A 20,321-nucleotide genomic window follows, 5' to 3' on the forward strand; every position below is an offset into this window, starting at 1 on the left:
CAGCCCTTTTGCTCCCCCTTTTGCTCCCCCTTTCTCTGGGGTTGCTGCACTCAGCTGGAGCGAGCAGCAGCCCAGCTCAGGGCCATCCTGCTCCTTTCCTCGCTCCCACCACCCCTTTTCAGCAGGACCAGCCCTGTGTCTCCTCCACCAGGTCCCCTCAGGAGCTGGTTTGGCCGCTCTGCCCCGGCCTCTGCCGCCGTGGCACGTCCGTGGGGCTCGGCCGAGCTCGGAGACGCTCCTGCTGCGCTGAGTCGCTTTCTGCGGCGGCTGCTCCTGCGAGCTGGCAGGAGAGAGGGATCAGGTGGCTCCGACAGCTCCGAGCGCCGCTCGCGGTGCCAGATTTACGGCTAATTTGATGCAGCATGTAAACAAGCCGGCCAGTGCCAACTGGCATTAACTGGCACTCGGGCGCTTCGGTGAGGCTGCAGCACTGGGGAGAGGCGGCTCGACGTGCTCGCCCCGGCCCCCGTGCGCTCTCCTGCCCCACCGGTTGCGTGTCCCCTGCCCCATGGGTGACAGCAGCAAAGCCCTGCCTTGGCTCCCCCCTGCCTGCACCTTGCAGGGGTCCCACTGGTGCTAGTGGGGGGCTGCAGGGCAGTGGTGGGGTTTGCCCTCACCTCCGTCTCTTCAGGCCTGTCCGGGAACCCGACCGACCTGGAGAAGAGGCGGCAGGTCTTCGGCCAGAACTTCATTCCTCCCAAAAAGGCCAAGACGTTCCTGCAGTTAGTGTGGGAGGCACTCCAGGACGTCACACTGATCATCTTGGAAATCGCAGCCATAATCTCCTTGGGCCTGTCCTTCTACCACCCTCCGGGTGGTGACAATGAATGTGAGTCCCTGAGGTCCCGGGGGTGGGGTGGGGTGCCTTGCCCGGGGGTGTGGGAGCAGGGCTTTGGGATGGGTGCTGTCTTTGGAAGGTCACCCCCTGGGTCCCTCCATACGGATGGAGCTGGGAGTTAGTTACTTTTGCTCACCCTTTAGATGGTGGCTTCTCCCCATCCTTGGCGTGGTCCCATCCAGGGACCCGCACTGATGGATGTGTCTGGGTAGATGTGGCTTAGAGCTGCTTCGTGCGCTCCCCAAAAAAATGCTCCAAGGCCGAGGGGTCCATCTGGCCCAGTGGCTACTCAAATCCCATGGGGCTTCCCTTTTGATTTGGGCATGGAGAGACAAGTCTGGCTGTCCCCTGGTACCCCCACCCCTGACCAGGGAGTGCTCCTCCCAGCTGTGACACCCCACATGTGGCTGGGTGAGTTTGTCCTCCCTGGCCCTGGGTATCTGTATCGTTGGAGGAGCTGAGCAGGGGCAGGGAGCCGGAGGTGCAGGGACATGGTGACTCACTCGAGGGTCACGCAGTGGAGGGAGGGCTGGGTTCTCCAACTGGAAATAGAAGCCAGTTGTCCCCGCTCTCTGCCAAAAATGAAAAGTGAAAAAAAGAGGGGAGGGAGGGGGGAACACCAAAAACAAAACGTCCAAATACCTCCAGGGATGTAAAAACCATCTCCTGAGAGCAGGGGAAGCCCTTGGACCAGCTCAGGGAGAAGGAGGGAGGAGTAACTGTCTTGCAGGCTCTGCTCTGTGCATGTTTCTCAGAGGAAAGCGAGTGTTCGCTGTGCAAACAAACCTTCTCCTCCGCCTGCAGTGTGCGGCCAGTCAGCGGGCGGCGTGGAGGATGAGGGCGAGTCGCAGGCCGGCTGGATCGAGGGGGCGGCTATCTTGTTTTCGGTGATCATCGTGGTGCTGGTGACCGCTTTTAATGACTGGAGCAAGGAGAAGCAATTCCGAGGCCTCCAGAGCCGCATCGAGCAGGAGCAGAAGTTCACGGTCATTCGCAAGGGGCAGGTGATTCAGATCCCGGTGGCCGAGATCGTGGTGGGAGACATCGCGCAGATCAAGTACGGTGAGTGGAGGCGGCGGTGGCTGGGGTCTGGCCCTGCACCTCAGGAGGTTCCTCCTCTCTTTGCCAACCCCTTTGCCTTGAGAGGAAGCGTTGACTCCTCTGCTCAATTTATTTTGCATCGTGCCGCAGCCGGGAGCGGCGGGTGATGGAGTTCTGCTCGCTTTGCCACTCACCAGCCTGGAGCTGGGCTGGCAAAGTTAAGCCAGGCTTTGCACACAGCTTTGGGGTTGCTTTAGTGACCTGCTGGTCTCAAAACTGACTCATTTTCACAACCCCGTCCTTGTTGGTGAATGTTTCCTTAGGCCCCACTCCTTGTTTACCAGGGGTTATGCTTATCCCATGCAGCTCCTGGCAGGAAGGAGGTTGGCCCAACATGGGGTTCATTTTCCTGTAGGGTTTTTTCCCTCCTCAGCGGGTGGATAATGGGATCACGTAACAGTTTGGAGGTATCAGAAGGCTTTGGGAAGGATGTGGTATTGATTCAGTAAAACCAGATGGGGGATGTCTGAACAAAAGTCCTCACAGTGAATGCGTTTGTACATCAGTGAAGATTTTGGAGCTATTGGCTATCGTCTTATAATACCCATCTGTTTTACAATACCCATCTGTTGCTTCTCCTCCCTCTAGATTCAGTCTGAGACTGAGTTTTGAAGCCTTTTGCTGACACACTAAGGGATGGGTCAGGCAGGAGTGAGCTGTGGCTGCCCGTGCCAGGGCTGACCCCCCCCTTTTTTTGCTCCTCTCCCAGGTGATCTCTTGCCAGCAGACGGGATCCTGATCCAGGGCAATGACCTGAAAATAGATGAGAGCTCGCTGACTGGGGAGTCAGACCAAGTCAAGAAATCGTTGGAAAAAGACCCCATGCTGCTGTCAGGTGAGGATCTGGGCAGCTCTCGTGTGGTGGGTGTGGGGCTGGGATGGGTTTGTGCTGGGTGGGGAGATGGCTGGTCCCGTGTCCTGGTCGGAGGGAGGAGATTGTCCGGTCTCACTGTGGCTTTTCTGCTCTGCCAGGTACCCACGTGATGGAGGGCTCCGGCAGGATGGTGGTGACTGCCGTGGGTATCAACTCCCAGACAGGAATCATCTTCACTCTCTTGGGTGCGGGAGAAGGAGATGAGGAAAAGAAAGTGAAGAAAGGTAAGGAGATCCTCTGCACCTGCGTTATTCCCACCTTTTGCCTTTCTCCCTTTCCTGGGAAGCATCCACCGGTGTGCAAGCAGCTACGCCCACAGCCGTGGGACACGGTTGTGGGTTAGTGCCCGTGACCCAGGCAGGTACGGTGAGCTCTTGAGGTAGCAGGGGGGGATCCCTCCCTGCTGCCCCTTCGCCCGCAGCGTGGGGACCGTGCTGCCTGAGGAAAGTTCCCCGTGCACCCAGACCTCTGCTCGCCAGCTCTTTCAGACACGGCTCCAACTCTCTCTTCTCCAGCCGGCTGCAGCCTGGAGTTGCAGGGTGGGGGGGGGTTGATGCTCAGAGAGAAAAGTGGCCGATAGCGATGCTGTGGCACCGTGCTCCTTACCCGCCCCATGGGGGGAAGGTGAGTCCTGGTTGTCCGCAGGATGTTTGTAGCCCATCCAGAACCTTGAGGACTTTGCTGAAGACCTCTGCTGGCAGCCCCTGGGCTCCCTGAGGGGAGGAGGCGAGGCGCAGAGGATGGCGAGAGGGAGAGGAGGGGTTGTGTGCTGGGGAGGTGGAGGGTAGGAGAGCAGCCAGGCAGGCTGAGGTGTTCCTGATCATGCTGGGACTCGAATGCTTTCCTGCCTCGGCTCTTAAATCTTGCTGCTTATTCCCCTGTTCTGTGCCAACACCGGTACGAGCCAGGCTTGGGAAGCTCCTGCTCTCCCCCGTGTCCACGCACCCCAGTTCAGCAGGTCTGGGCTCACTGGGAGCAGCGGCAAGGTGCGAGGAGCTGGCAGGAGGGAGCTGCTGGCTGGCATCGCTGCCTGCGCCGGGGAGCCCTTCCCGGGAGGCGATGCCAGGCAGGGGGAGAGGCTTGCTGGGCCTCTCCTGGCAGCCGTTTCAGCTCTGGGCCGCATGTGCGCTGGGTTTCTCAGCTCCGCTCGCCCCGGGGCGGGCAGTTGGCTCATATCACTGGGCTCTGGTGGCTGCGGAGCTCTTGGGGTTCAGCTGCCAGCTTGGAGGTGGGAGTACGGGGTGAGGTGTGGGAGCGGCGCTGCTGTTGGAGCTGAGCAGCAGCTCGCCGGGCACAGTGCTTGGTGTGTTCCCAGCCTTCAGGCTCTTGTCGCAGCCCCACAGAAAATGCAGCTGTGTGCCTTGCAGCTCTCCGTTTGGGAGAAAAGTGGGGCAGGGGGCTTCACTGGCTCGCCCCCCACTGGGGTGATGGGGAGAAGGTGGATAATCCCCTTATCACTCAGGGCTGTAGACTGCAGCAGCCCTGGGTTGTGGAGGCACGTTGGGGACCCCCGTGAGCAGACCAGCACAGACCCGGGGGTGGGACAGAGCCCCCTACTATGGGTGTAGCGCTGCCCATGGCAGGGGACAAATCTGCACCTCCTGGGCGGATCCGCTCGCACCCGACGGCAGCGGGACGTAGGGAGCCCCGGTGCTCGGCACGTGCTGCGTGGAGGTCAAGCTCTGCTATGATTTCTTCTCCCCGAAGGTCTGAGACACTGCTGGCACCCCTTGAAGCACTGACAGGGGTTGTAGTGGGTGCTTCACAGGTGGGGAAATCTGAAGCCTTGGGGACACGGGGTGCCTGGGGGAGCCAGGGAGCTCCAGAGCCTTCCCGGTGGTGCGAGCTGTGGACCAAGGCACGTGTGGTGTCCGGAGGGTGACCGCAGGGTGCTGAGCCCTGCGCACGGATGCCGCTGGAGCGGTGCGTGGCCCCTCGGAGCGGGGCAGGCTCTGGGCTGTCCCACCAGCCGGACGGTGAACGTGGGTCTTTGTGCTCAGCCCTCCACCCTTTCTCTCTTTGAACAGGTAAAAAAACCGGAGCCCCTGAAAATCGCAACAAAGGTAACCAGCCTCTCCATCCTTTGAACCAGCACCACACTAACTACCGAGCATTCCTCCTTCCTTCCTTCCTTCCTTCTTCTCATCAGTCTGTGCTCTTTGCTGCTCCGGCGGGACTCTCGCCTCGTTGTCCTGGGAGAGGGTGCAATGGTCCTGCGGCCGGTGGCCCCGGCGCGGCGTCGCGGTGCCCTCTGGCACCACACCACAGGGCTGTGCGTAGCTGGGATGGTGCTGGCTGGCTTTTCCCAGGGCCTCGTTGCCCCTACGTGGGGCAAAGCCTTTGTGCAGGGAGGACAGGGCTCTTCCAGCAGCCTGGACTATTGCCAGAGCATCCCATTCTTGGGCCAAACATCATCCATGTTGACATGAGCTGCAGCTGTGACCTGGGGGCTCTGAAGCCCTTGTGCTCATCAGAAGCTGTCCCTTTGCAGGGTCTGTGTTTGGGCACAGCTGGGAGAGAGATGTGGGTCTCCTCCTGCTGTTCCTGGGATGAAATGTCCCACGGGGCCTGGCCAACGTGACGGTTGCACCCTCTCCTCCCATGGCCTCGACTCCGTGAGCGTCTCCTCGCCAGTGTTTCTCACACTGTTCTTTGCAGGCTGTGGAGGAAGCCCATTTCTGCACCTCTCTCTCCACCTCTCTCTCTCTTTCTCTCTCCTCTCAGCAGTTTGAGTTTCCCTCCTTCCCGTCAGACTGTGTCCGGGTGCTTGTTTTGTCCGTGTCGGGTCTGTCGTAACCGTGGAGGTGTCCGATGTGGAGCTGCCGTAAGCTCCAGGGTGTCTCAAGCCATCGAGCAGCAGCAGCCGGGAGGGGACAGGTCCCAGGGGCGTCTGCAGGCAGCCACGGGGCCACTGCTGCTCCTCCAGCCCCGACAGCTGAGGAGGAGCCTCTCGGGGCAGGGGGGTTCCCACCCTCGCCTCATCCCTCTCCAAAAATTCCAGCTGACTTGGGTCTCCCCGGTGCAGACCTTCAGCTGGACTAGACCAATTATAGCAACTGAAAGCCTGGTTGTCTCGGGGCCTAAAAATGTGGTGGATGGCTCAGGGTTGGGATTCAATGAGCTGGCTCACTCCTCCTCAATCTTCATCCCAATTTCTAACCGTCCCCCTCCATCTCACCCGCTCAGTCGCTTCCCTGGCAAGTGATTCCTGCTGAGCTGCCCACAGGGCACTGCAGAGGTGGCACTGGGAGGGAGTGGGGATGCTCATCGGGGGACTGGGGGGAACTGGAGCCGCTCTGGGGTCAGCCCAAAGTGCTCCCTGTCTGCTGCAAGATGTAAATGAGCCCCCAGGGGAGGCCAGAGGAGACCTGCCTCCACCCCAAAGCCTGACCAGAGGGTTTCCTGCAGCACTGCCTTAGAGGTGTGACCGGCGCAGGGGTCACCTCACCAGTGTCAGCTCTGAGGATCCTTTATCCGTGGGGCTGGGGTAGACGGCAGAAAACTGCTCTGTAGAGAGGTGGCAGGGCCCCAGGACATGAGGTTTCCGTGTGCTCGGATGCGTGTGTCATCGGGAACAGTTCTTGTTCTGGGTTTTCTCTCTCTCCCACCACCATCTTTCTCAGTGGTGTCCTACAGGTTTTCCCGGTCTCTCTCCTATTCACACGTGGTGTCTTATTTTGCCCTGGGCTGTAGCTAAAACTCAGGATGGTGTGGCCTTAGAGATCCAGCCCCTGAAGAGCCAGGAAGGGGTGGAAAATGAGGAGAAGGAGAAGAAGAAGGTGAAGGTGCCCAAGAAGGAGAAGTCTGTGCTGCAAGGGAAGCTCACGCGCCTGGCAGTTCAGATCGGGAAGGCAGGTGAGTGGCGGTGGCCTGACACGAGCTGTCACCCCAGAGCCCCTGCTGGAAGTGGCACGAGGAGAAGGGGCTGTCCCCTTCCCCTGCGTCCCCTCACCTGCCACTCTGTCTCCTCCCCCAGGGCTGATCATGTCGGCCATCACGGTCATCATCTTGGTGCTGTACTTCGTGATCGACACATTTGGGGTGCAGGGGCGGCCATGGCTGGCAGAGTGCACCCCCATTTACATCCAGTACTTCGTTAAGTTCTTCATCATCGGTGTCACTGTGTTGGTGGTGGCTGTGCCTGAAGGGCTCCCGCTGGCAGTCACCATCTCCCTGGCTTACTCCGTGAAGGTGAGACCACAGTGCAGTGGGGTCACTGAGGGCGTGAAGGGGGAATTCAAGTTTTTGGTTCTGATCTTCCTGATCATGGTGCCTGTTGCAGAAAATGATGAAGGACAACAACCTCGTGAGACACTTGGATGCGTGTGAGACCATGGGCAACGCCACCGCCATCTGTTCGGACAAGACGGGCACGCTCACCATGAACCGCATGACTGTGGTGCAGGCCTACGTGGGGGACACACACTACCGCCAGATCCCCGACCCCGAAGCCATCCTGCCCAAGATCCTGGACCTCATAGTCAACGGTGTTGCCATCAACTCTGCCTACACATCCAAGATCTTGGTGAGTTGGAGAACCACAACCTCATGTCTTTTGGCCTTCCCACCGTTGACCATCCCTGTCCTACCGTACCGAGGTTTGGCATTGCTTTTCCTTTTCCTTTCCCTTCTTCCCCTCCAGCCACCTGAGAAGGAAGGGGGGCTACCCCGGCAAGTGGGGAACAAGACCGAGTGCGCTCTGCTGGGTTTCGTGCTGGACCTGAAGCAGGATTACCAGGCTGTGCGGAACGAGGTGCCGGAGGAGAAGCTTTACAAGGTCTACACCTTCAACTCAGTGCGCAAATCCATGAGCACGGTGCTGAAGAATGGCAACGGTGGCTTCCGCATGTACAGCAAGGGAGCCTCCGAGATCATCCTCCGCAAGTAACCGTCCTCCCTTGCTATGCCTCTCCCTGTCCCATGGGCTTTAGACTCTTGATGCACCGTGGAGCTGTTTTGGGGGACTGGGGGGTGAAGGGTGCCCCGCTGCTGTGGAGCAAGGAGGTGTTGCTGTGCAAAGTGTTTAACTCTCTTAGGGTGGCTTGGGTAAAGCTGTAGGGAGCTGTGTGTAAGGAGATGCCCCCATTTTCATATCATTCAGGTTGGAAAAGACCCTTGGGATCGTTGAGTCCGAACATCAGCCCGACTCTACAAAGTTCTTCCCTACACCATGTCCCCCAGCATCTCATCTAAATGACCCTTAAACACACCCGGGGTGGGGCCTCCACCCCCTCCCTGGGCATTTTGCAGATGAGGAAGCTGGGTGAGGGGGAGCAGGTTGCTGAGCTGGCAGCACGTGTCACCACCAGTCCCCTCACCCTCCATCCCGGTCCTGTGTTAGGTGCACCAGGATCCTGGACAAGAACGGTGACCCCCGGGTGTTCAAGGTGAAGGACCGGGATGAGATGGTGAAGAAGGTGATAGAGCCCATGGCCTGCCACGGGCTGCGGACCATCTGCCTGGCGTTCCGTGACTTCCCCGCCGACGCCGAGCCGGACTGGGACAGCGAGAACGAGATCCTGTCTGACCTGACCTGCATCGCTGTGGTTGGGATAGAGGACCCTGTGCGGCCGGAGGTAACTGAACCCCAGCTCTGCCCTGGCTGTCCTGAGCTGGGACCCCCCTTTCCTGCTGCTCAGGACCATGAGCCCCTTATGAAAGCACAAGCAGCTCCTCTGCCTCCACCCCTGAAGTGCCCCACGCTACCAGTTCCCTGCTGCAGACATTTCTCTCCCATACCTGGACAAAATGACTTAGTGGCAGGGTATTTCCACCCAAACTTTCCCCCAACTGCTACCGGGCATTTGTGCACAAGCCAGACTGGTTCCCTGTGCTGTTGAAAGGGGCATGGAGACACCACAGGGGTGGCAGAGGGGTCTCGGAGAGGAGCAGGGCAGATCTAGGTGGTTCCTCCCTCCCAGCTTGCTGCCCTGCTGGGCTAATGCAATAAGCCCTCTGATACCTGCCTTTTGATTACATTTTGGAGCTTGCCCCTGCGCTCCTGCCTTGCTTGCATCTTTCCTGATTAGATGTTCAAGTATCTGGGTCTGGGAGTTGCATAACAGATGCCCCATCTGCACCGGCTCTGGAGGCCGTTGATTCAATTTGCTAATTTCTCACTAACATCCTCTTCCCCCACCACTCCGTAATAGATAAACCCATTAGTGCAGCAACGTGCTGCTGGAGTGGTGCCGGGGGCGGGGGTGGATGAAATGTCCCCGTTTTGATGGATTGCCCGGCCCTGCCTTGGCGCCCAGCACCGTGGCGTGGCAGGGAGGAGGCAGCGAGGTTGCCTTCCCCGTGGGGCAGGGGCTGCAAGACCTCGCGCTGGCTGTGCCAGAGGAGCTGCTCCGGCCACACACGCGAGTCTGGCTGGAGCCACGGCGAGGGCAGGGGGCTGCGGGGCAGGAGCAGGGGCAGGCAAACTCTCCGAGCCCTGGTGGCTTCCCCCTGCACCCCAGCTGAGCTGATTTGGGGTGGGGGGAGGCAGGTTTTGGTTCAGCATCTCATCCCCAGTGGGAGCACCGAGCTGAGCCCTGGGTGGGTGCAGGTGGGCTGCTGGTTCCTGACCCCACCAGGGCCCTTTTCAGATCCTTTTAGGGAGGATGGGAGAGGAGCCACTTGGCTCCCGGCATACCCAGTGCCAAAGCCAAGCACCCTGCCCTGTCGTGTCCCCCCCTCAACTCTGTCCATGTCTACCAGGTGCCAGACGCCATCCTGAAGTGCCAGCGTGCGGGGATCACCGTCCGCATGGTGACAGGGGACAACATCAACACTGCCCGCGCCATCGCCACCAAGTGTGGCATCCTGCTCCCCGGGGAGGACTTCTTGTGCCTGGAGGGGAAGGAGTTCAACCGGCTCATCCGCAACGAGAAGGGAGAGGTGAGAGAGCAGCCCTGGGTCCTGCTCTGCAGCGGGTGTGGGTGGCCGCTCCGACAGCCCCAGCAGCTGAATCCCGCTGGGTTTTCTTCCTCTCCTTGGATAAAGGGCAGCTGGTCCCTCTGCTCGCCGGGATCCTCAGCCAGCGTGGCCGCAGGGGGTCTGGGTGTCAGGCACATGCACTGTCCTGTCCCAGTTGGGCTTTGCTCTCCCAGTGGGGCAGAAGGTTTCTGGGGTGGGGGATCCCTTCACTTTCTCACATGTGCCTTGTCCTGCAGGTAGAACAGGAGCAGCTGGATAAGATCTGGCCCAAGCTGCGTGTGCTGGCCCGCTCCTCCCCGACAGATAAACACACGCTTGTGAAAGGTGAGCACTGGGCCCCCCCCAGCCGCTGCGTGTCCCCAGAGTGTCTCATCCTGCTCTGCCCGGGTCCTTTTGCAGCATAATCCATACTGGATTACAAGCCCGCCCTTGGGTCTTATTTTTTTCCTAAACTGCTTGTCTCCATTTCAGGAATTATCGACAGCACTGTTGGTGACCAGAGGCAGGTGGTGGCCGTGACTGGGGACGGGACCAATGATGGCCCAGCTTTGAAGAAAGCTGACGTCGGGTTTGCCATGGTACGGACGGGTCGGGGGGGGTTTCCCTGGGGGTGGCCTTTGCTCTCTGGGATGAGAAACCAATGGAACGCTTGGTTATTGTCAGCACTGAAATTATTTCTGGACTGGCAAAACCCTTTTCCGAATCTACAGGATGGCTTAAAAAAGAAACTTTCTTTGGAGGTTTTAATTATTTTTTATGAACTTTATAGGACTATTAGCCAAAGATGGGTGGGAAGCAATCCTCTGAGAGCCTGGCTTAGCGCTAAACTCCTCTGTCCCCTCTGGAGGGACCATATCAAGCTGAGGGTGACATGGTGCTTGCAGAGCACCCAGAGCAGGGACCTGCCTGGCCCCAGTTTCTGAGCTGTGGGGCCCAGGAGAGCTGTGGGAGCCCAGTAACTCAACGTGACGTGGTTTATCCCTGGAGTTCTTCACCCAGGCTCGTAACGGGCAGCCCAGGCTCTGAGTGCAGTGCTGGCAATGTCTTGGGGAGTTTATTTATGGTCCTTATCTCCTGGTTTGCTGCTTATATTTGCCATGTCTGAAAGAAGCAAGGAAATAAACCTGTCGGTTTTAATGGGTTTCCTGTGAATTGTTTAAGTTTAGGTATGGGAGCAGGAGCCAGCTGCTGGGTGGAGCCTTATGAGCCCATGTAGGCAGCTGTGAGCAAATGAGAAATTTTGGGGGGAAGTGAGTGTTTTTAGGAAGCTGTTAAATATCCAAGCGCAATTCTGGAGCCTTTAAGATGAACAGCAGAAGGTCTGTCTTCTCTTGGGGACCGTGCAGTACCGCGAGCAGGATCGGACCCTGGCCAAGCACGGGGCTGTGCTGCCCTCGGGTCTGCCGAGCGTGGGGAGCAGCCGGCGCAGGGGGCAGCTCTATCCAGCTGCCTCCGAAGCTCATGTCCTGCAACAGCTGCAGGATTCCCGCCCGAGATGGGTCTTGCAAATCTCAAGGTTGCTCTGGGAAGGCACCAGGGAACCGTCTAGTTACGGGGCATTGCTCTGTTGCATTTAATAACTGCAAAGCCAGCGCCTCTGTGTGCCGGCGGTGAGAAACGCAGCGAGCACGGCTCCTGTAGAGCAAACTGTGTCCTTTGGAGATGCTGCAGGTGATTTTTGGGAGGGTGTGAGCAACCCTGCTTGCTGCAGGGCTGCCATCTGCCCCGGATGGGGCAGAGAGCACCAGGGAGGCACCAGGGCTTTGGGCTACTGAGCTCCCTCTCTCTCTTTTGGGGATCCTGACCCTTGTTTGCAGCAGAGATGCCCAGCCAGGGATGTCCGTATTCCCTGGCACATGGAGGAAGCCACACTTACAAGCTGTTTTCCAGCTTTGCTGCGCTGTGGCCCCTGTCTGGGTCAGCACAGCAAAAGGCTGAAAAGCTGATGCTCGCTCAGAGCCCTGCTTTATAGCCAAGCTGCTGTCTGTCCTTGAAGGCTTTGCTGCTTTTGAGCTTCTGCTCTCTCAGGTGTGTTGGCGCAGCCGCAGCAGGACTCGCTGTCAAACCCAGGACTGGGTCTGGCTCCGGCAGATTTTTCTCTTGGGGCTATTTCTGAGGAAAGAAACAGAGCCAGGCGGACAGCAAGCATGGGGCTTGCTCTGTGACTCACCCCAACCCTTTCTCCCTGGTCCTCAAGGGCATTGCAGGCACGGACGTGGCGAAGGAGGCTTCGGACATCATCCTGACGGATGACAACTTCACCAGCATCGTCAAGGCAGTGATGTGGGGACGCAACGTCTATGACAGCATCTCCAAGTTCCTGCAGTTCCAGCTGACTGTTAACATCGTGGCCGTCATCGTGGCCTTCACGGGCGCCTGCATCACGCAGGTACGGGGCTGGGCTTGTCAGGAGGAGAGTGGAGGCTCCTGTGAAACAAGGAGTGAAAAGAGGGTGCTTTCGGTGGCATGATGTGTTCTCCTCGCTCTCTCTGCAGGACTCTCCCTTGAAGGCTGTCCAGATGCTGTGGGTGAACCTGATCATGGACACCTTCGCCTCCTTAGCCCTGGCCACAGAGCCCCCATCCGAGTCCCTGCTGCTGCGCAAGCCCTACGGCCGCAACAAGCCGCTCATCTCCCGCACCATGATGAAGAACATCCTGGGGCACGCGGTGTACCAGCTGACTATCATTTTCACGTTGCTTTTCGCGGGTGAGCTTTGAGGCCACAAGAAACATCAGGGGTGGCGGGGGAAGAAAGGGGCAGAGTCCCAGCTCTGCCTTGCAAGCCACGCTTTGTCACCAGTGTGGGGGACCCTTGCTCTCAGCTGTCACTCAGTGACCTCGGGTTGGCCAGGACAGAGCTTATTTAATGGTTGGGAAACAGAGGGCTGATAATGAGAGGATTTTTTTTCTCTAGGTCTTTTTGGGTGCAGAGACAGTTTGAGCCAAGGAAGCAGCTTTTCAACGTTTTTTAAGGAAGTAAGGGTTCAGTGAGGTTAGCATTGGGGCACTCTAGCTGGGTGAAGGACTCTTCAGTGAGAACCTGGGATCCCAATTCCACCTCTATCAGTCAGAGCCGGAAGGAAGGAGCAGGATCTCATCTTCTCTCTTCCCCACCCTCCCCAAAACCCTTTGTCGTCTTAGGGGAGAAGTTTTTCGACATTGACAGCGGCCGGAATGCCCCGCTCCACTCCCCACCCACCGAGCACTACACCATCGTCTTCAACACCTTTGTCATGATGCAGTTGTTCAACGAGATCAACGCACGCAAGATCCACGGGGAGAGGAATGTCTTCGAGTCCATCTACCGCAACCCAATCTTCTGCACGGTGGTGCTGGGGACGTTTGCAGCTCAGGTGAAGCTGCGGGAACAGCGTGGGAATGAGATGGTGGGGCTGGGAGGGGACCACGCCACGAGCAGGACCTGTGTCTGCTGCAGTCATGGCCCACAGCTCTGTTCTGTATCTTTATTCTTCTTCTCCAGCAGCTTCTTGGTGACACAAAACTTGAATATTGGGGTCGTGTGTGTGTGGGGAGGTGCCAGGGCCAGCCAGCACCCTTCTGGTGTTATTAGCCTAGATGTGAGGTCCTTGCTGCTCTCGTGAGCCCAGGGAAGGGGGGAAAGATGTGTGGCTGTAGGTGACCTTTTTATCCAGTGGCTGTGCTGTGCAGCCCTTGGAGCTCCCCAGTGTGTGACTTGTTCTCTCCTGTGCTGTAGATCATCATTGTGGAGTTTGGTGGGAAGCCATTCAGCTGCTCTGGGCTCACCCTGAGCCAGTGGTTCTGGTGTATTTTTATCGGAGTAGGAGAGCTCCTCTGGGGCCAGGTAAGTGCCAGTCTGAAAAATATACGATGTGCCTGTGCTCCAGCGTGCTCGCAGCCCAGCCTGCCTCCCCCTTCCCGCTGCCTCGCTGCTCTTGTTCTGCCCAGTATTTATTCAAGGCAGCTTTGGAAGGGGGTGATGCTTCATCCCAGTACCATCCCAGCAGTGAGGAGAGGAGATTGTTAATCTACTCCTTGTTCCCACCCTGCTTGTAGTGGGGCACATCCAGCAGTGGCATTTCTCAGCTGCATCCTGGCATCTCTTGGCTGAGTCCCTGGCAGCTCACTGCAGGAATGCTCCCCCTCGGTCGAGGCTGGCAGTGTGCTCCGTGCTGCCACAGCAACAAGCTAAGGAGCTGCTCTCTCCCTGCCTCTCCCCAGCTGATCTGCACTGTCCCAACCAGCCACCTGAAATTCCTGAAGGAAGCTGGGCACGGCATCACCAAGGAGGAGATCCCAGAGGAGGAGCTGCCTGAAGATGTGGATGAGATTGACCACGCTGAAATGGAGCTGCGGCGCGGGCAGATCCTGTGGTTCAGGGGTCTCAACAGGATACAGACGCAGGTACTGTGGGGCAGCTGGGTATTGTGGGGCTCTTCCTTCTCTCTCTTTCTTTCTCTTTCTTTCTCTCCAGGGGCTCTGTCTGGAAAGAGGTGACGGCTGCTGCTCAGAGGATGCCATCACCTCCTGGGCTAGACTTCTCCCACCACCTGTGCCTTTCTGGGTCTGCCCTGGTTGGGGAGCTGAGACAGCCTGGCTCTCAGGACAGCTCGGGGCGGGGGGGAGGCACTGGTCTGTTCTGATGCAGAGCACTGCATCCTGCAGCTCGAGGCCAGGCTGGTCTGCAGGAGGCTGGATGTGCTGCTGGTAGGCACCTCGCGCAGTAGAGAAGGGTGTTTGGAAGCTGTTGCGGGGGGCCACGGAGCCGCCTGGGCTCTTACTGAATTGTGCAGTGAGAGGGTCAGCATTGAAGCTGCTCTTGGTCGCTGCCTGGATGTGGCTCCAAGGGGGGAATGTGCCCAGGAGAGATCTGCCTGCATGAGACCCTCTCCGGTCTCACTGCTCTTTGTCCTTCCCCATGGCCAAGGGCTCTTGCTGCCCCTTCCTGCCGGCTCTCCGGGCTCCTCACCTGGAGCTCTTGGTTTTGCAGCACAGAAGGGGAGGAGAATCTATCTGTTACTATGCTTTTTACATCGGTTGTCTCTCCCTTACTTGTGTGCTTTGGTTTTGTTTTGGTTTTTTTTTTTTCAAAGGGTGTGGGGTTTTTTTTTCCCCCAGACTGCTGGCTGGGCAGGGCAGGGAGAGCTCCCTGCAGCAAGGTCACTGCCCCTCATCTTTCCTCAAGGCCTGGGCAGAGCTGCCCCATGGAGGAAAGCTGTGGGTCCCCAGTGACCCCTGGCACGCAGGGCTGCTGTATTACCTTCCGTCCTTCCTCTGGCCCTCCGACAAATGGAGATAACCAAAATGGCCCTGGAGGGGACTGGAGTGAGAGCATCAGCCGCCTTGTGCCATGATAACTTTGCTTCTCCTCTGTCAGGTGTTGCTTTGATGGTTTCAAGGTGAGGTGCAGCCTTGATTCCCTGCCCGTTGTGAGTGGGGAGGGGCAGCAGGGCTCTTCTGGGGGACCAGGGCAGTGCTGGTCACTGGCGCTGCGGGGGGCTGAGCTGCCAGCTCGGTTTGGTTCATTCACGTGAAAGAAGTTCTGGGAGAACTGGGCTGTTTCAGTCCAGATGTGTCAGAGGCCTGGTAGGTATGAACGGCTGCAGTACCAGCGGCCAGATGTGCCGCTGGGGCCAAGCCCGGAGCCTCTGAGGAACCTCCCTGCGGCTGTGGTGAACCTGGGTTGAGAAGAGCTCTTTCAACCTGAAAAATGTTGCTGGGAGCAACATCTTGGGGCCTCTTTAGCCTCTTCGTTCCCGGCTGTGGTGCCCTGCGCGTTGAGCAGAGCAGCCGACAGGTCCAACCTGAGTGTTTTGGGGCTTCTGTCCCGAGTCAGTGTGTCTTAAATGAGAGCACAGGGCCAGCCTGGTGTACTGGGGAAGAGTCTTCCTCTGTGAAGGGAGATTAATCTGAGAAAGGAGCAGAGCAACCTGTAAAATATCTTCAGGGCGAGCTTGAGCTGCACATGGGTCTGGAGGAGGTGCCTCTTCCCCAGGAGCCGTGCGGCCAAGCCGGGGTGGTGCAGGGCTGTGCGCTCTGCCAGGCTGGCACGGGGCTGGGGAAGGTCAAGCTGCAAAGTGTCTGGGAAGCCACGGTGGCACCCGGGTGCTGCTCGGTTCCTCCGGCCTCGGTGCGCATCCACAGAGCAACTGTGGCCCGTCGCCGAGGGTGCTTCCTGGCTGCATCCCTGCCAGCTCCGCTGCTGAGTCTGTGCGGAGCCGTGAGCCTGGGAGAGGCTGAAATGTCTTGCAGCACGGCCAGCTGCCCCGGGAGCTGCGGGCGTGTGGTGTGTCCCAAGATTTGGCCCCCCCAGCTCTACATCCCCTGGGGCTGAGGGACCAGAAATCCTTTCCCAGTGCAGTTTTCTGGACCACCGGTTGCCAGCTCGCACCTCTGCCCGCCCTCTCTCTTCCTCTGCTCCTCCTGCAGATTGTTGGATAACCTAAAGGTGTTTCCTCTATCTCTCCCTCCCACCGCAGCCTCTTTCTTGGTGGTGGGATTAAACCCTGCCCCTCTCACACCTGCGAGAGCGGGGCAGAGGCTCGAAGCCTCCCTCTCCTCTGCTCCCAGAAACACAAGCCGAACCCGGTGTGGGTTTACGGGAGCGCGGGGTGGGGGGGGGCTCTCTCCTCCCTCCTCCCACCTCTCCATTCTCCTTCTTCCTTCCTGTCCGTGTGTGTCTGCCCAAACTCCTCCCTGCTCCCCTCCATCCCTGACCCCTCTCCCTGTCTCTGGCCGGGGCGACGCTATCTCACTCTCTGGTTCTTTGCAGATGGACGTAGTTTACACATTCCAGACCGGCGCCTCCTCTTTGCAGGGAGCCCTCAGGAGACAGCCTTCCATCGTGAGCCAGCACCACGATGTAAAAAATGTTTCTAGCCCAACCCATGTAGCTCTTTCCTCCGTCAATTCCACTCCCACCACTTCTGCTGTTGCTGCTGCTGCTGCATCTCCTCCTGCGGGCAGTGAGTGATAGTCTATTACAATGCATGACTTCTAATAACCACAGAGAGTACCTGCACCAACCTAACCCAGCCTGTTCTCTCTCCCTCAACCTTGACTCGCACACTGATTTCCAAAATGAAGGATGGGGCGGGAGAGCGTTTAAAAAAAATCAGTTTTTATGCTGTTGCATCTTTAACAAGTTTACGATACTTCCTGGTCCTTCCCCCCTCCCCGCCATTCCTTGTTGCTTCCTCCATTTTTACCTCTTCTCCTCCTTTGCAGGACTGATGTATGAGTCCACCCTCCTGAGGGGTGCAAAAATTGGAGGTTCTTATTAAAAGAACTGTTTGTTCAACTAAAAGCATTGCTGTGAAAAGGGCACGCTGCACCCAAAAGCTGCCATTCCTCTCCATCACGGCTCTGCCCAGCCCCAGGAGGGCAGGGACGGGCAGAGGCGTTGCTTTACCAAAGCTGAAAATCTGTTTGGAGGCAGAGTGGCCGCTCAGACCTTCCCTCAGCAGTTAGTGTGATGATGGGATGGGCTGAGCCGCGGTATCGGGCTGCCTGTGTGCTCTCTGCCTCTTGCACGTGTGTGAGAAGGGGTGTTTGCTCCTGCCTTGATTCAGAGGTTGGCCAGTGTGTGAGAGCAGCCGGCTACCGAGGCTCAGCTGGCCGGCGGTGACACACCAGAGCTGCTCACCTGCAGTTCAGCCCGCTGTTTCCGAGCTGGCTTGTAAGCAAGCAGCCCCCCCTGTCCTGCCTGTGAACTTGCATGCAGTGTGAGACGGAGCTGAGCGAGCCCTCGCAAGTAAGCGTGCCCTTCGCTGCTCTGTGGGGACAGCACAGGGCTCTGCTGGTCCCCCGTCGTAGCCGGAGCATCCAGGATCTAGCTGGGGGTTTCCAGACCAAAGAAAAGCCCTCGCTGGTGCAGTGCCCCCTCTCTGTGTTCTTTGTGAGCTGCGTATATGGGCTTGTGAGCACGTGAGCGTGAATTCTCTCTGCAGGGCTGTGCCAGGCTGTGAGTAGGTAGTGTATCTTTCCCGGATAATTGGCTTTTTTATTGCACAGTCATTTTCTGTGTTCTCCTCTTATTAAAGAAATACCCTTGGTGACTTTTTGAATAGCTTTCAGTTTCCACTGTTTGTGCACTGTGGGAGAGAAGAGAGAATTTCTGATAATTTTGTTTTCTCTCTATTTAGCTGACATTGATGCTTGAATTTTTTATTTTGTTTAACCCCAGTGTTTCTGAAGCAGCGCAGCTGCCTTCTGGTCCCGACTGCATCTGTGCACCACCAAGACTTTCTAATCGGAAGAAAACCTGCTTAGAGGGGTCTCAGGGTAGTGGGCTTGGGTGGACAAGACCAAAATTCAGGGCTTTTTTACAGTCTGTGGATTAATGTTCTCCCTGATTTGCAGCAAGGGAATAGATAACTTGGATAGTTTGTGCCCTTCCAGGCAACAAACAACTTTACCAGAAGCTAACCCAAGGTGCTAAGTCTCCCCTCTGTTTTCTGCCTAGACTTCTCTCTGTTTCCCTCTGCTGCTTCCCTTCTCTCTCTCTAAGCTCCACTTCCCTCCATACAGATTACTGGTGTCCCTCTGTCTTCCACTGCACTTCTGTGGGACGAGCTCTCCAGGGCTGGACCTCGGCAGCCCCCGCTGCTGTGCCCCTCTTGGGGTGCTGGAGGAGAGGGAGGTCTGGGGGATAACCCTCAGGACATGGTTTGCAGAGCTGAGCTGGTCTCTCTCGGGGATTTCACCCTGGTTTGAGGGAGCTGGGCAGAGCAAGCCAGGGGTCAGTGGTGCAGCTGGTGCTGGCTTCATGCAGAAAATGTAATTTCCATCTCTGTGAGCAGTGGGGTTTGCCCAGCACATTGCGGTGCTGAAGCGATGGAGTGAAATGAGAATAAATTCAAAGCGTGGAGGTTATGCAGGTTGAGAAGGTTTCAGGTGGAGAGGAGGCGTGAGCTTGACCATGGGCAGGGAGGCTTTCAGCGTGGTTGAGGAGGATTTAATTTTTGTTTGCACTGCTTGGCTCTTTCAAAACACATTTCCTTTGACAAGGGAACAGCTGAATTAATTAATTTCACAGCAGTTGCTGACAGAGATGGTTAAATCAAAGTAAGAAAATCTGAGGAAACCTGCAGCAGCAGTTTATTGGTGAAGCTAAAGGCAGTGATGTGGTGGTAGGCTCTGGACTCACCAGTGCTTGAGGTGATGGGGCAGGGAGGGCTTCTGTGAAGCTATTCCTTCCTCTGAGCTTGTCCTAGACTGACCACCTAGTTGCTTTGGCAGTCACCTAGGCTTCCGCTAGCTCCTTTGGGTTGGTTACACTTGGTTTAGTTGGTTTTATACATGACATTTTAGGGGTCGATGCTTTTGTCAGTGCTTGCAGTTGTTTATGATGTGACAGATTATCAGTCCTGGCAGAAGGTGCCCTGCTTGGGGGTCTCCCTTGTCCTTGTGCATTCACACTAAACACTGAATTTACCCAGGACCTTATTGTGGTCATTAGTGTGTCAAACACAGCTCTGAATTGGTTCCCAGCTGCATAAACTTTCCATTTTTGCAGGCCAACTGGTGCTCCAGCATGATGGGGGTAGGGGGGGTACCTGGCCCACGCTCATCTCCTCATGAGCGTCTGTCATCCAACCCGCAGGTGCGAGTTGGGGTGTGTGTGTGTATGTGCAAGAGCTGAGCTGGCTTGTTTCTAGCTGGGATGTGCTGAGCCTGTGCCTGGGGGATGCCACGTTGCTGCCCCGTGGGGTGCAGCAGCATCTTTCTGAGCCAGATGGAGAGTGGACTCGGAAGGGCATCATCCCTCATGAAAGGGGGTGCAACACCTTGCAGGTAAAATCTACAGGGTCCCAGGCACAAAACTCTTCTCTGAGTAACTGGTCTGGTCTGGTTTTGTGAGTGCTGTTTGTGCTGAGACCAAAGATCCCCGGGAGGCTCTCACTGGCTGTGCTGGTTGGTGATTTCCCTCCTAGCCTGCCCCTGTACCAGACCGAGGGGGACAGTTAAACCCAGCTCATCTCACCAAGAAGAGGGGTGTCCTCTCCGTTCACCCACCAGATCTGCAGCCTGTTTGCAAAGAAGTGCCAGAACACACACGTATCTTTATTTTGCCTCATCAGCTTGCAAGGGGATGTCAGAATCATTCTCCCTCCAGCAGCTCTGCGTGCTCTCCGCTCCCTCGGCTGAGTGATGGGGAGGCTCTCCGGGGTGTAGCACAGGGATGGTGCGGAGGAGCACCCCTTCTGTGGGGTCTGTGGATCTCCTCCCTTCTGTGCCCCAGCTTCAGTCCACAGGGACACCATGAGAACAGGCAGGGGATATGGGTGGCAACTGGGTTCCTCAGGCGTTGAGAGCAGGTGAAGGTATCTCGTGATTAGCAGTGCCGCTTCCACAGGGCAGGAGCGGGCAGGATGACTGGCACTGCTGCGGGGAGGTGTTACCGACTTCCCTGCTGCACTCAGTGTTGCTGAACAGTCTCATGGTGGTCTGGAGGTATTTTCTATGGAGGGAAGGAGTTGAGCATATCTTCTGGTCCCAGAAGAACTTTGCTTAACGGAGCAAAGACTTCTATTGCTATTGCTTCCATAAAAGACACAAGAGCTCGTGCAAGATGCCTAGTCCCTGCTGACAACTTTTGTTAGTA

General features: G+C 57.4%; 1 protein-coding gene across 1 annotated transcript in view; it reads left to right on the plus strand.

Annotated features, from left to right (window-relative positions):
- Positions 1–20,321, plus strand: part of ATP2B4 (ATPase plasma membrane Ca2+ transporting 4) — a 43,135-nt gene that overhangs the window by 18,458 nt on the left and 4,356 nt on the right. The window contains exons 3-21 of the mRNA XM_026864136.1: positions 632–829; positions 1,643–1,900; positions 2,649–2,774; positions 2,912–3,037; positions 4,841–4,876; positions 6,507–6,668; positions 6,790–7,004; positions 7,096–7,338; positions 7,456–7,697; positions 8,155–8,389; positions 9,516–9,695; positions 9,971–10,058; positions 10,206–10,312; positions 11,932–12,123; positions 12,230–12,443; positions 12,878–13,089; positions 13,452–13,559; positions 13,937–14,119; positions 16,488–16,577. Coding sequence (XP_026719937.1) covers positions 632–829; positions 1,643–1,900; positions 2,649–2,774; positions 2,912–3,037; positions 4,841–4,876; positions 6,507–6,668; positions 6,790–7,004; positions 7,096–7,338; positions 7,456–7,697; positions 8,155–8,389; positions 9,516–9,695; positions 9,971–10,058; positions 10,206–10,312; positions 11,932–12,123; positions 12,230–12,443; positions 12,878–13,089; positions 13,452–13,559; positions 13,937–14,119; positions 16,488–16,577 — 3,215 coding nt within the window. The remainder of the gene's footprint in view (positions 1–631; positions 830–1,642; positions 1,901–2,648; positions 2,775–2,911; positions 3,038–4,840; positions 4,877–6,506; positions 6,669–6,789; positions 7,005–7,095; positions 7,339–7,455; positions 7,698–8,154; positions 8,390–9,515; positions 9,696–9,970; positions 10,059–10,205; positions 10,313–11,931; positions 12,124–12,229; positions 12,444–12,877; positions 13,090–13,451; positions 13,560–13,936; positions 14,120–16,487; positions 16,578–20,321) is intronic.

The sequence above is a fragment of the Athene cunicularia genome (genome assembly GCF_003259725.1).
Source record: "Athene cunicularia isolate RWA chromosome 26 unlocalized genomic scaffold, athCun1 chr26_part1, whole genome shotgun sequence".
NCBI lineage: Eukaryota > Metazoa > Chordata > Aves > Strigiformes > Strigidae > Athene > Athene cunicularia.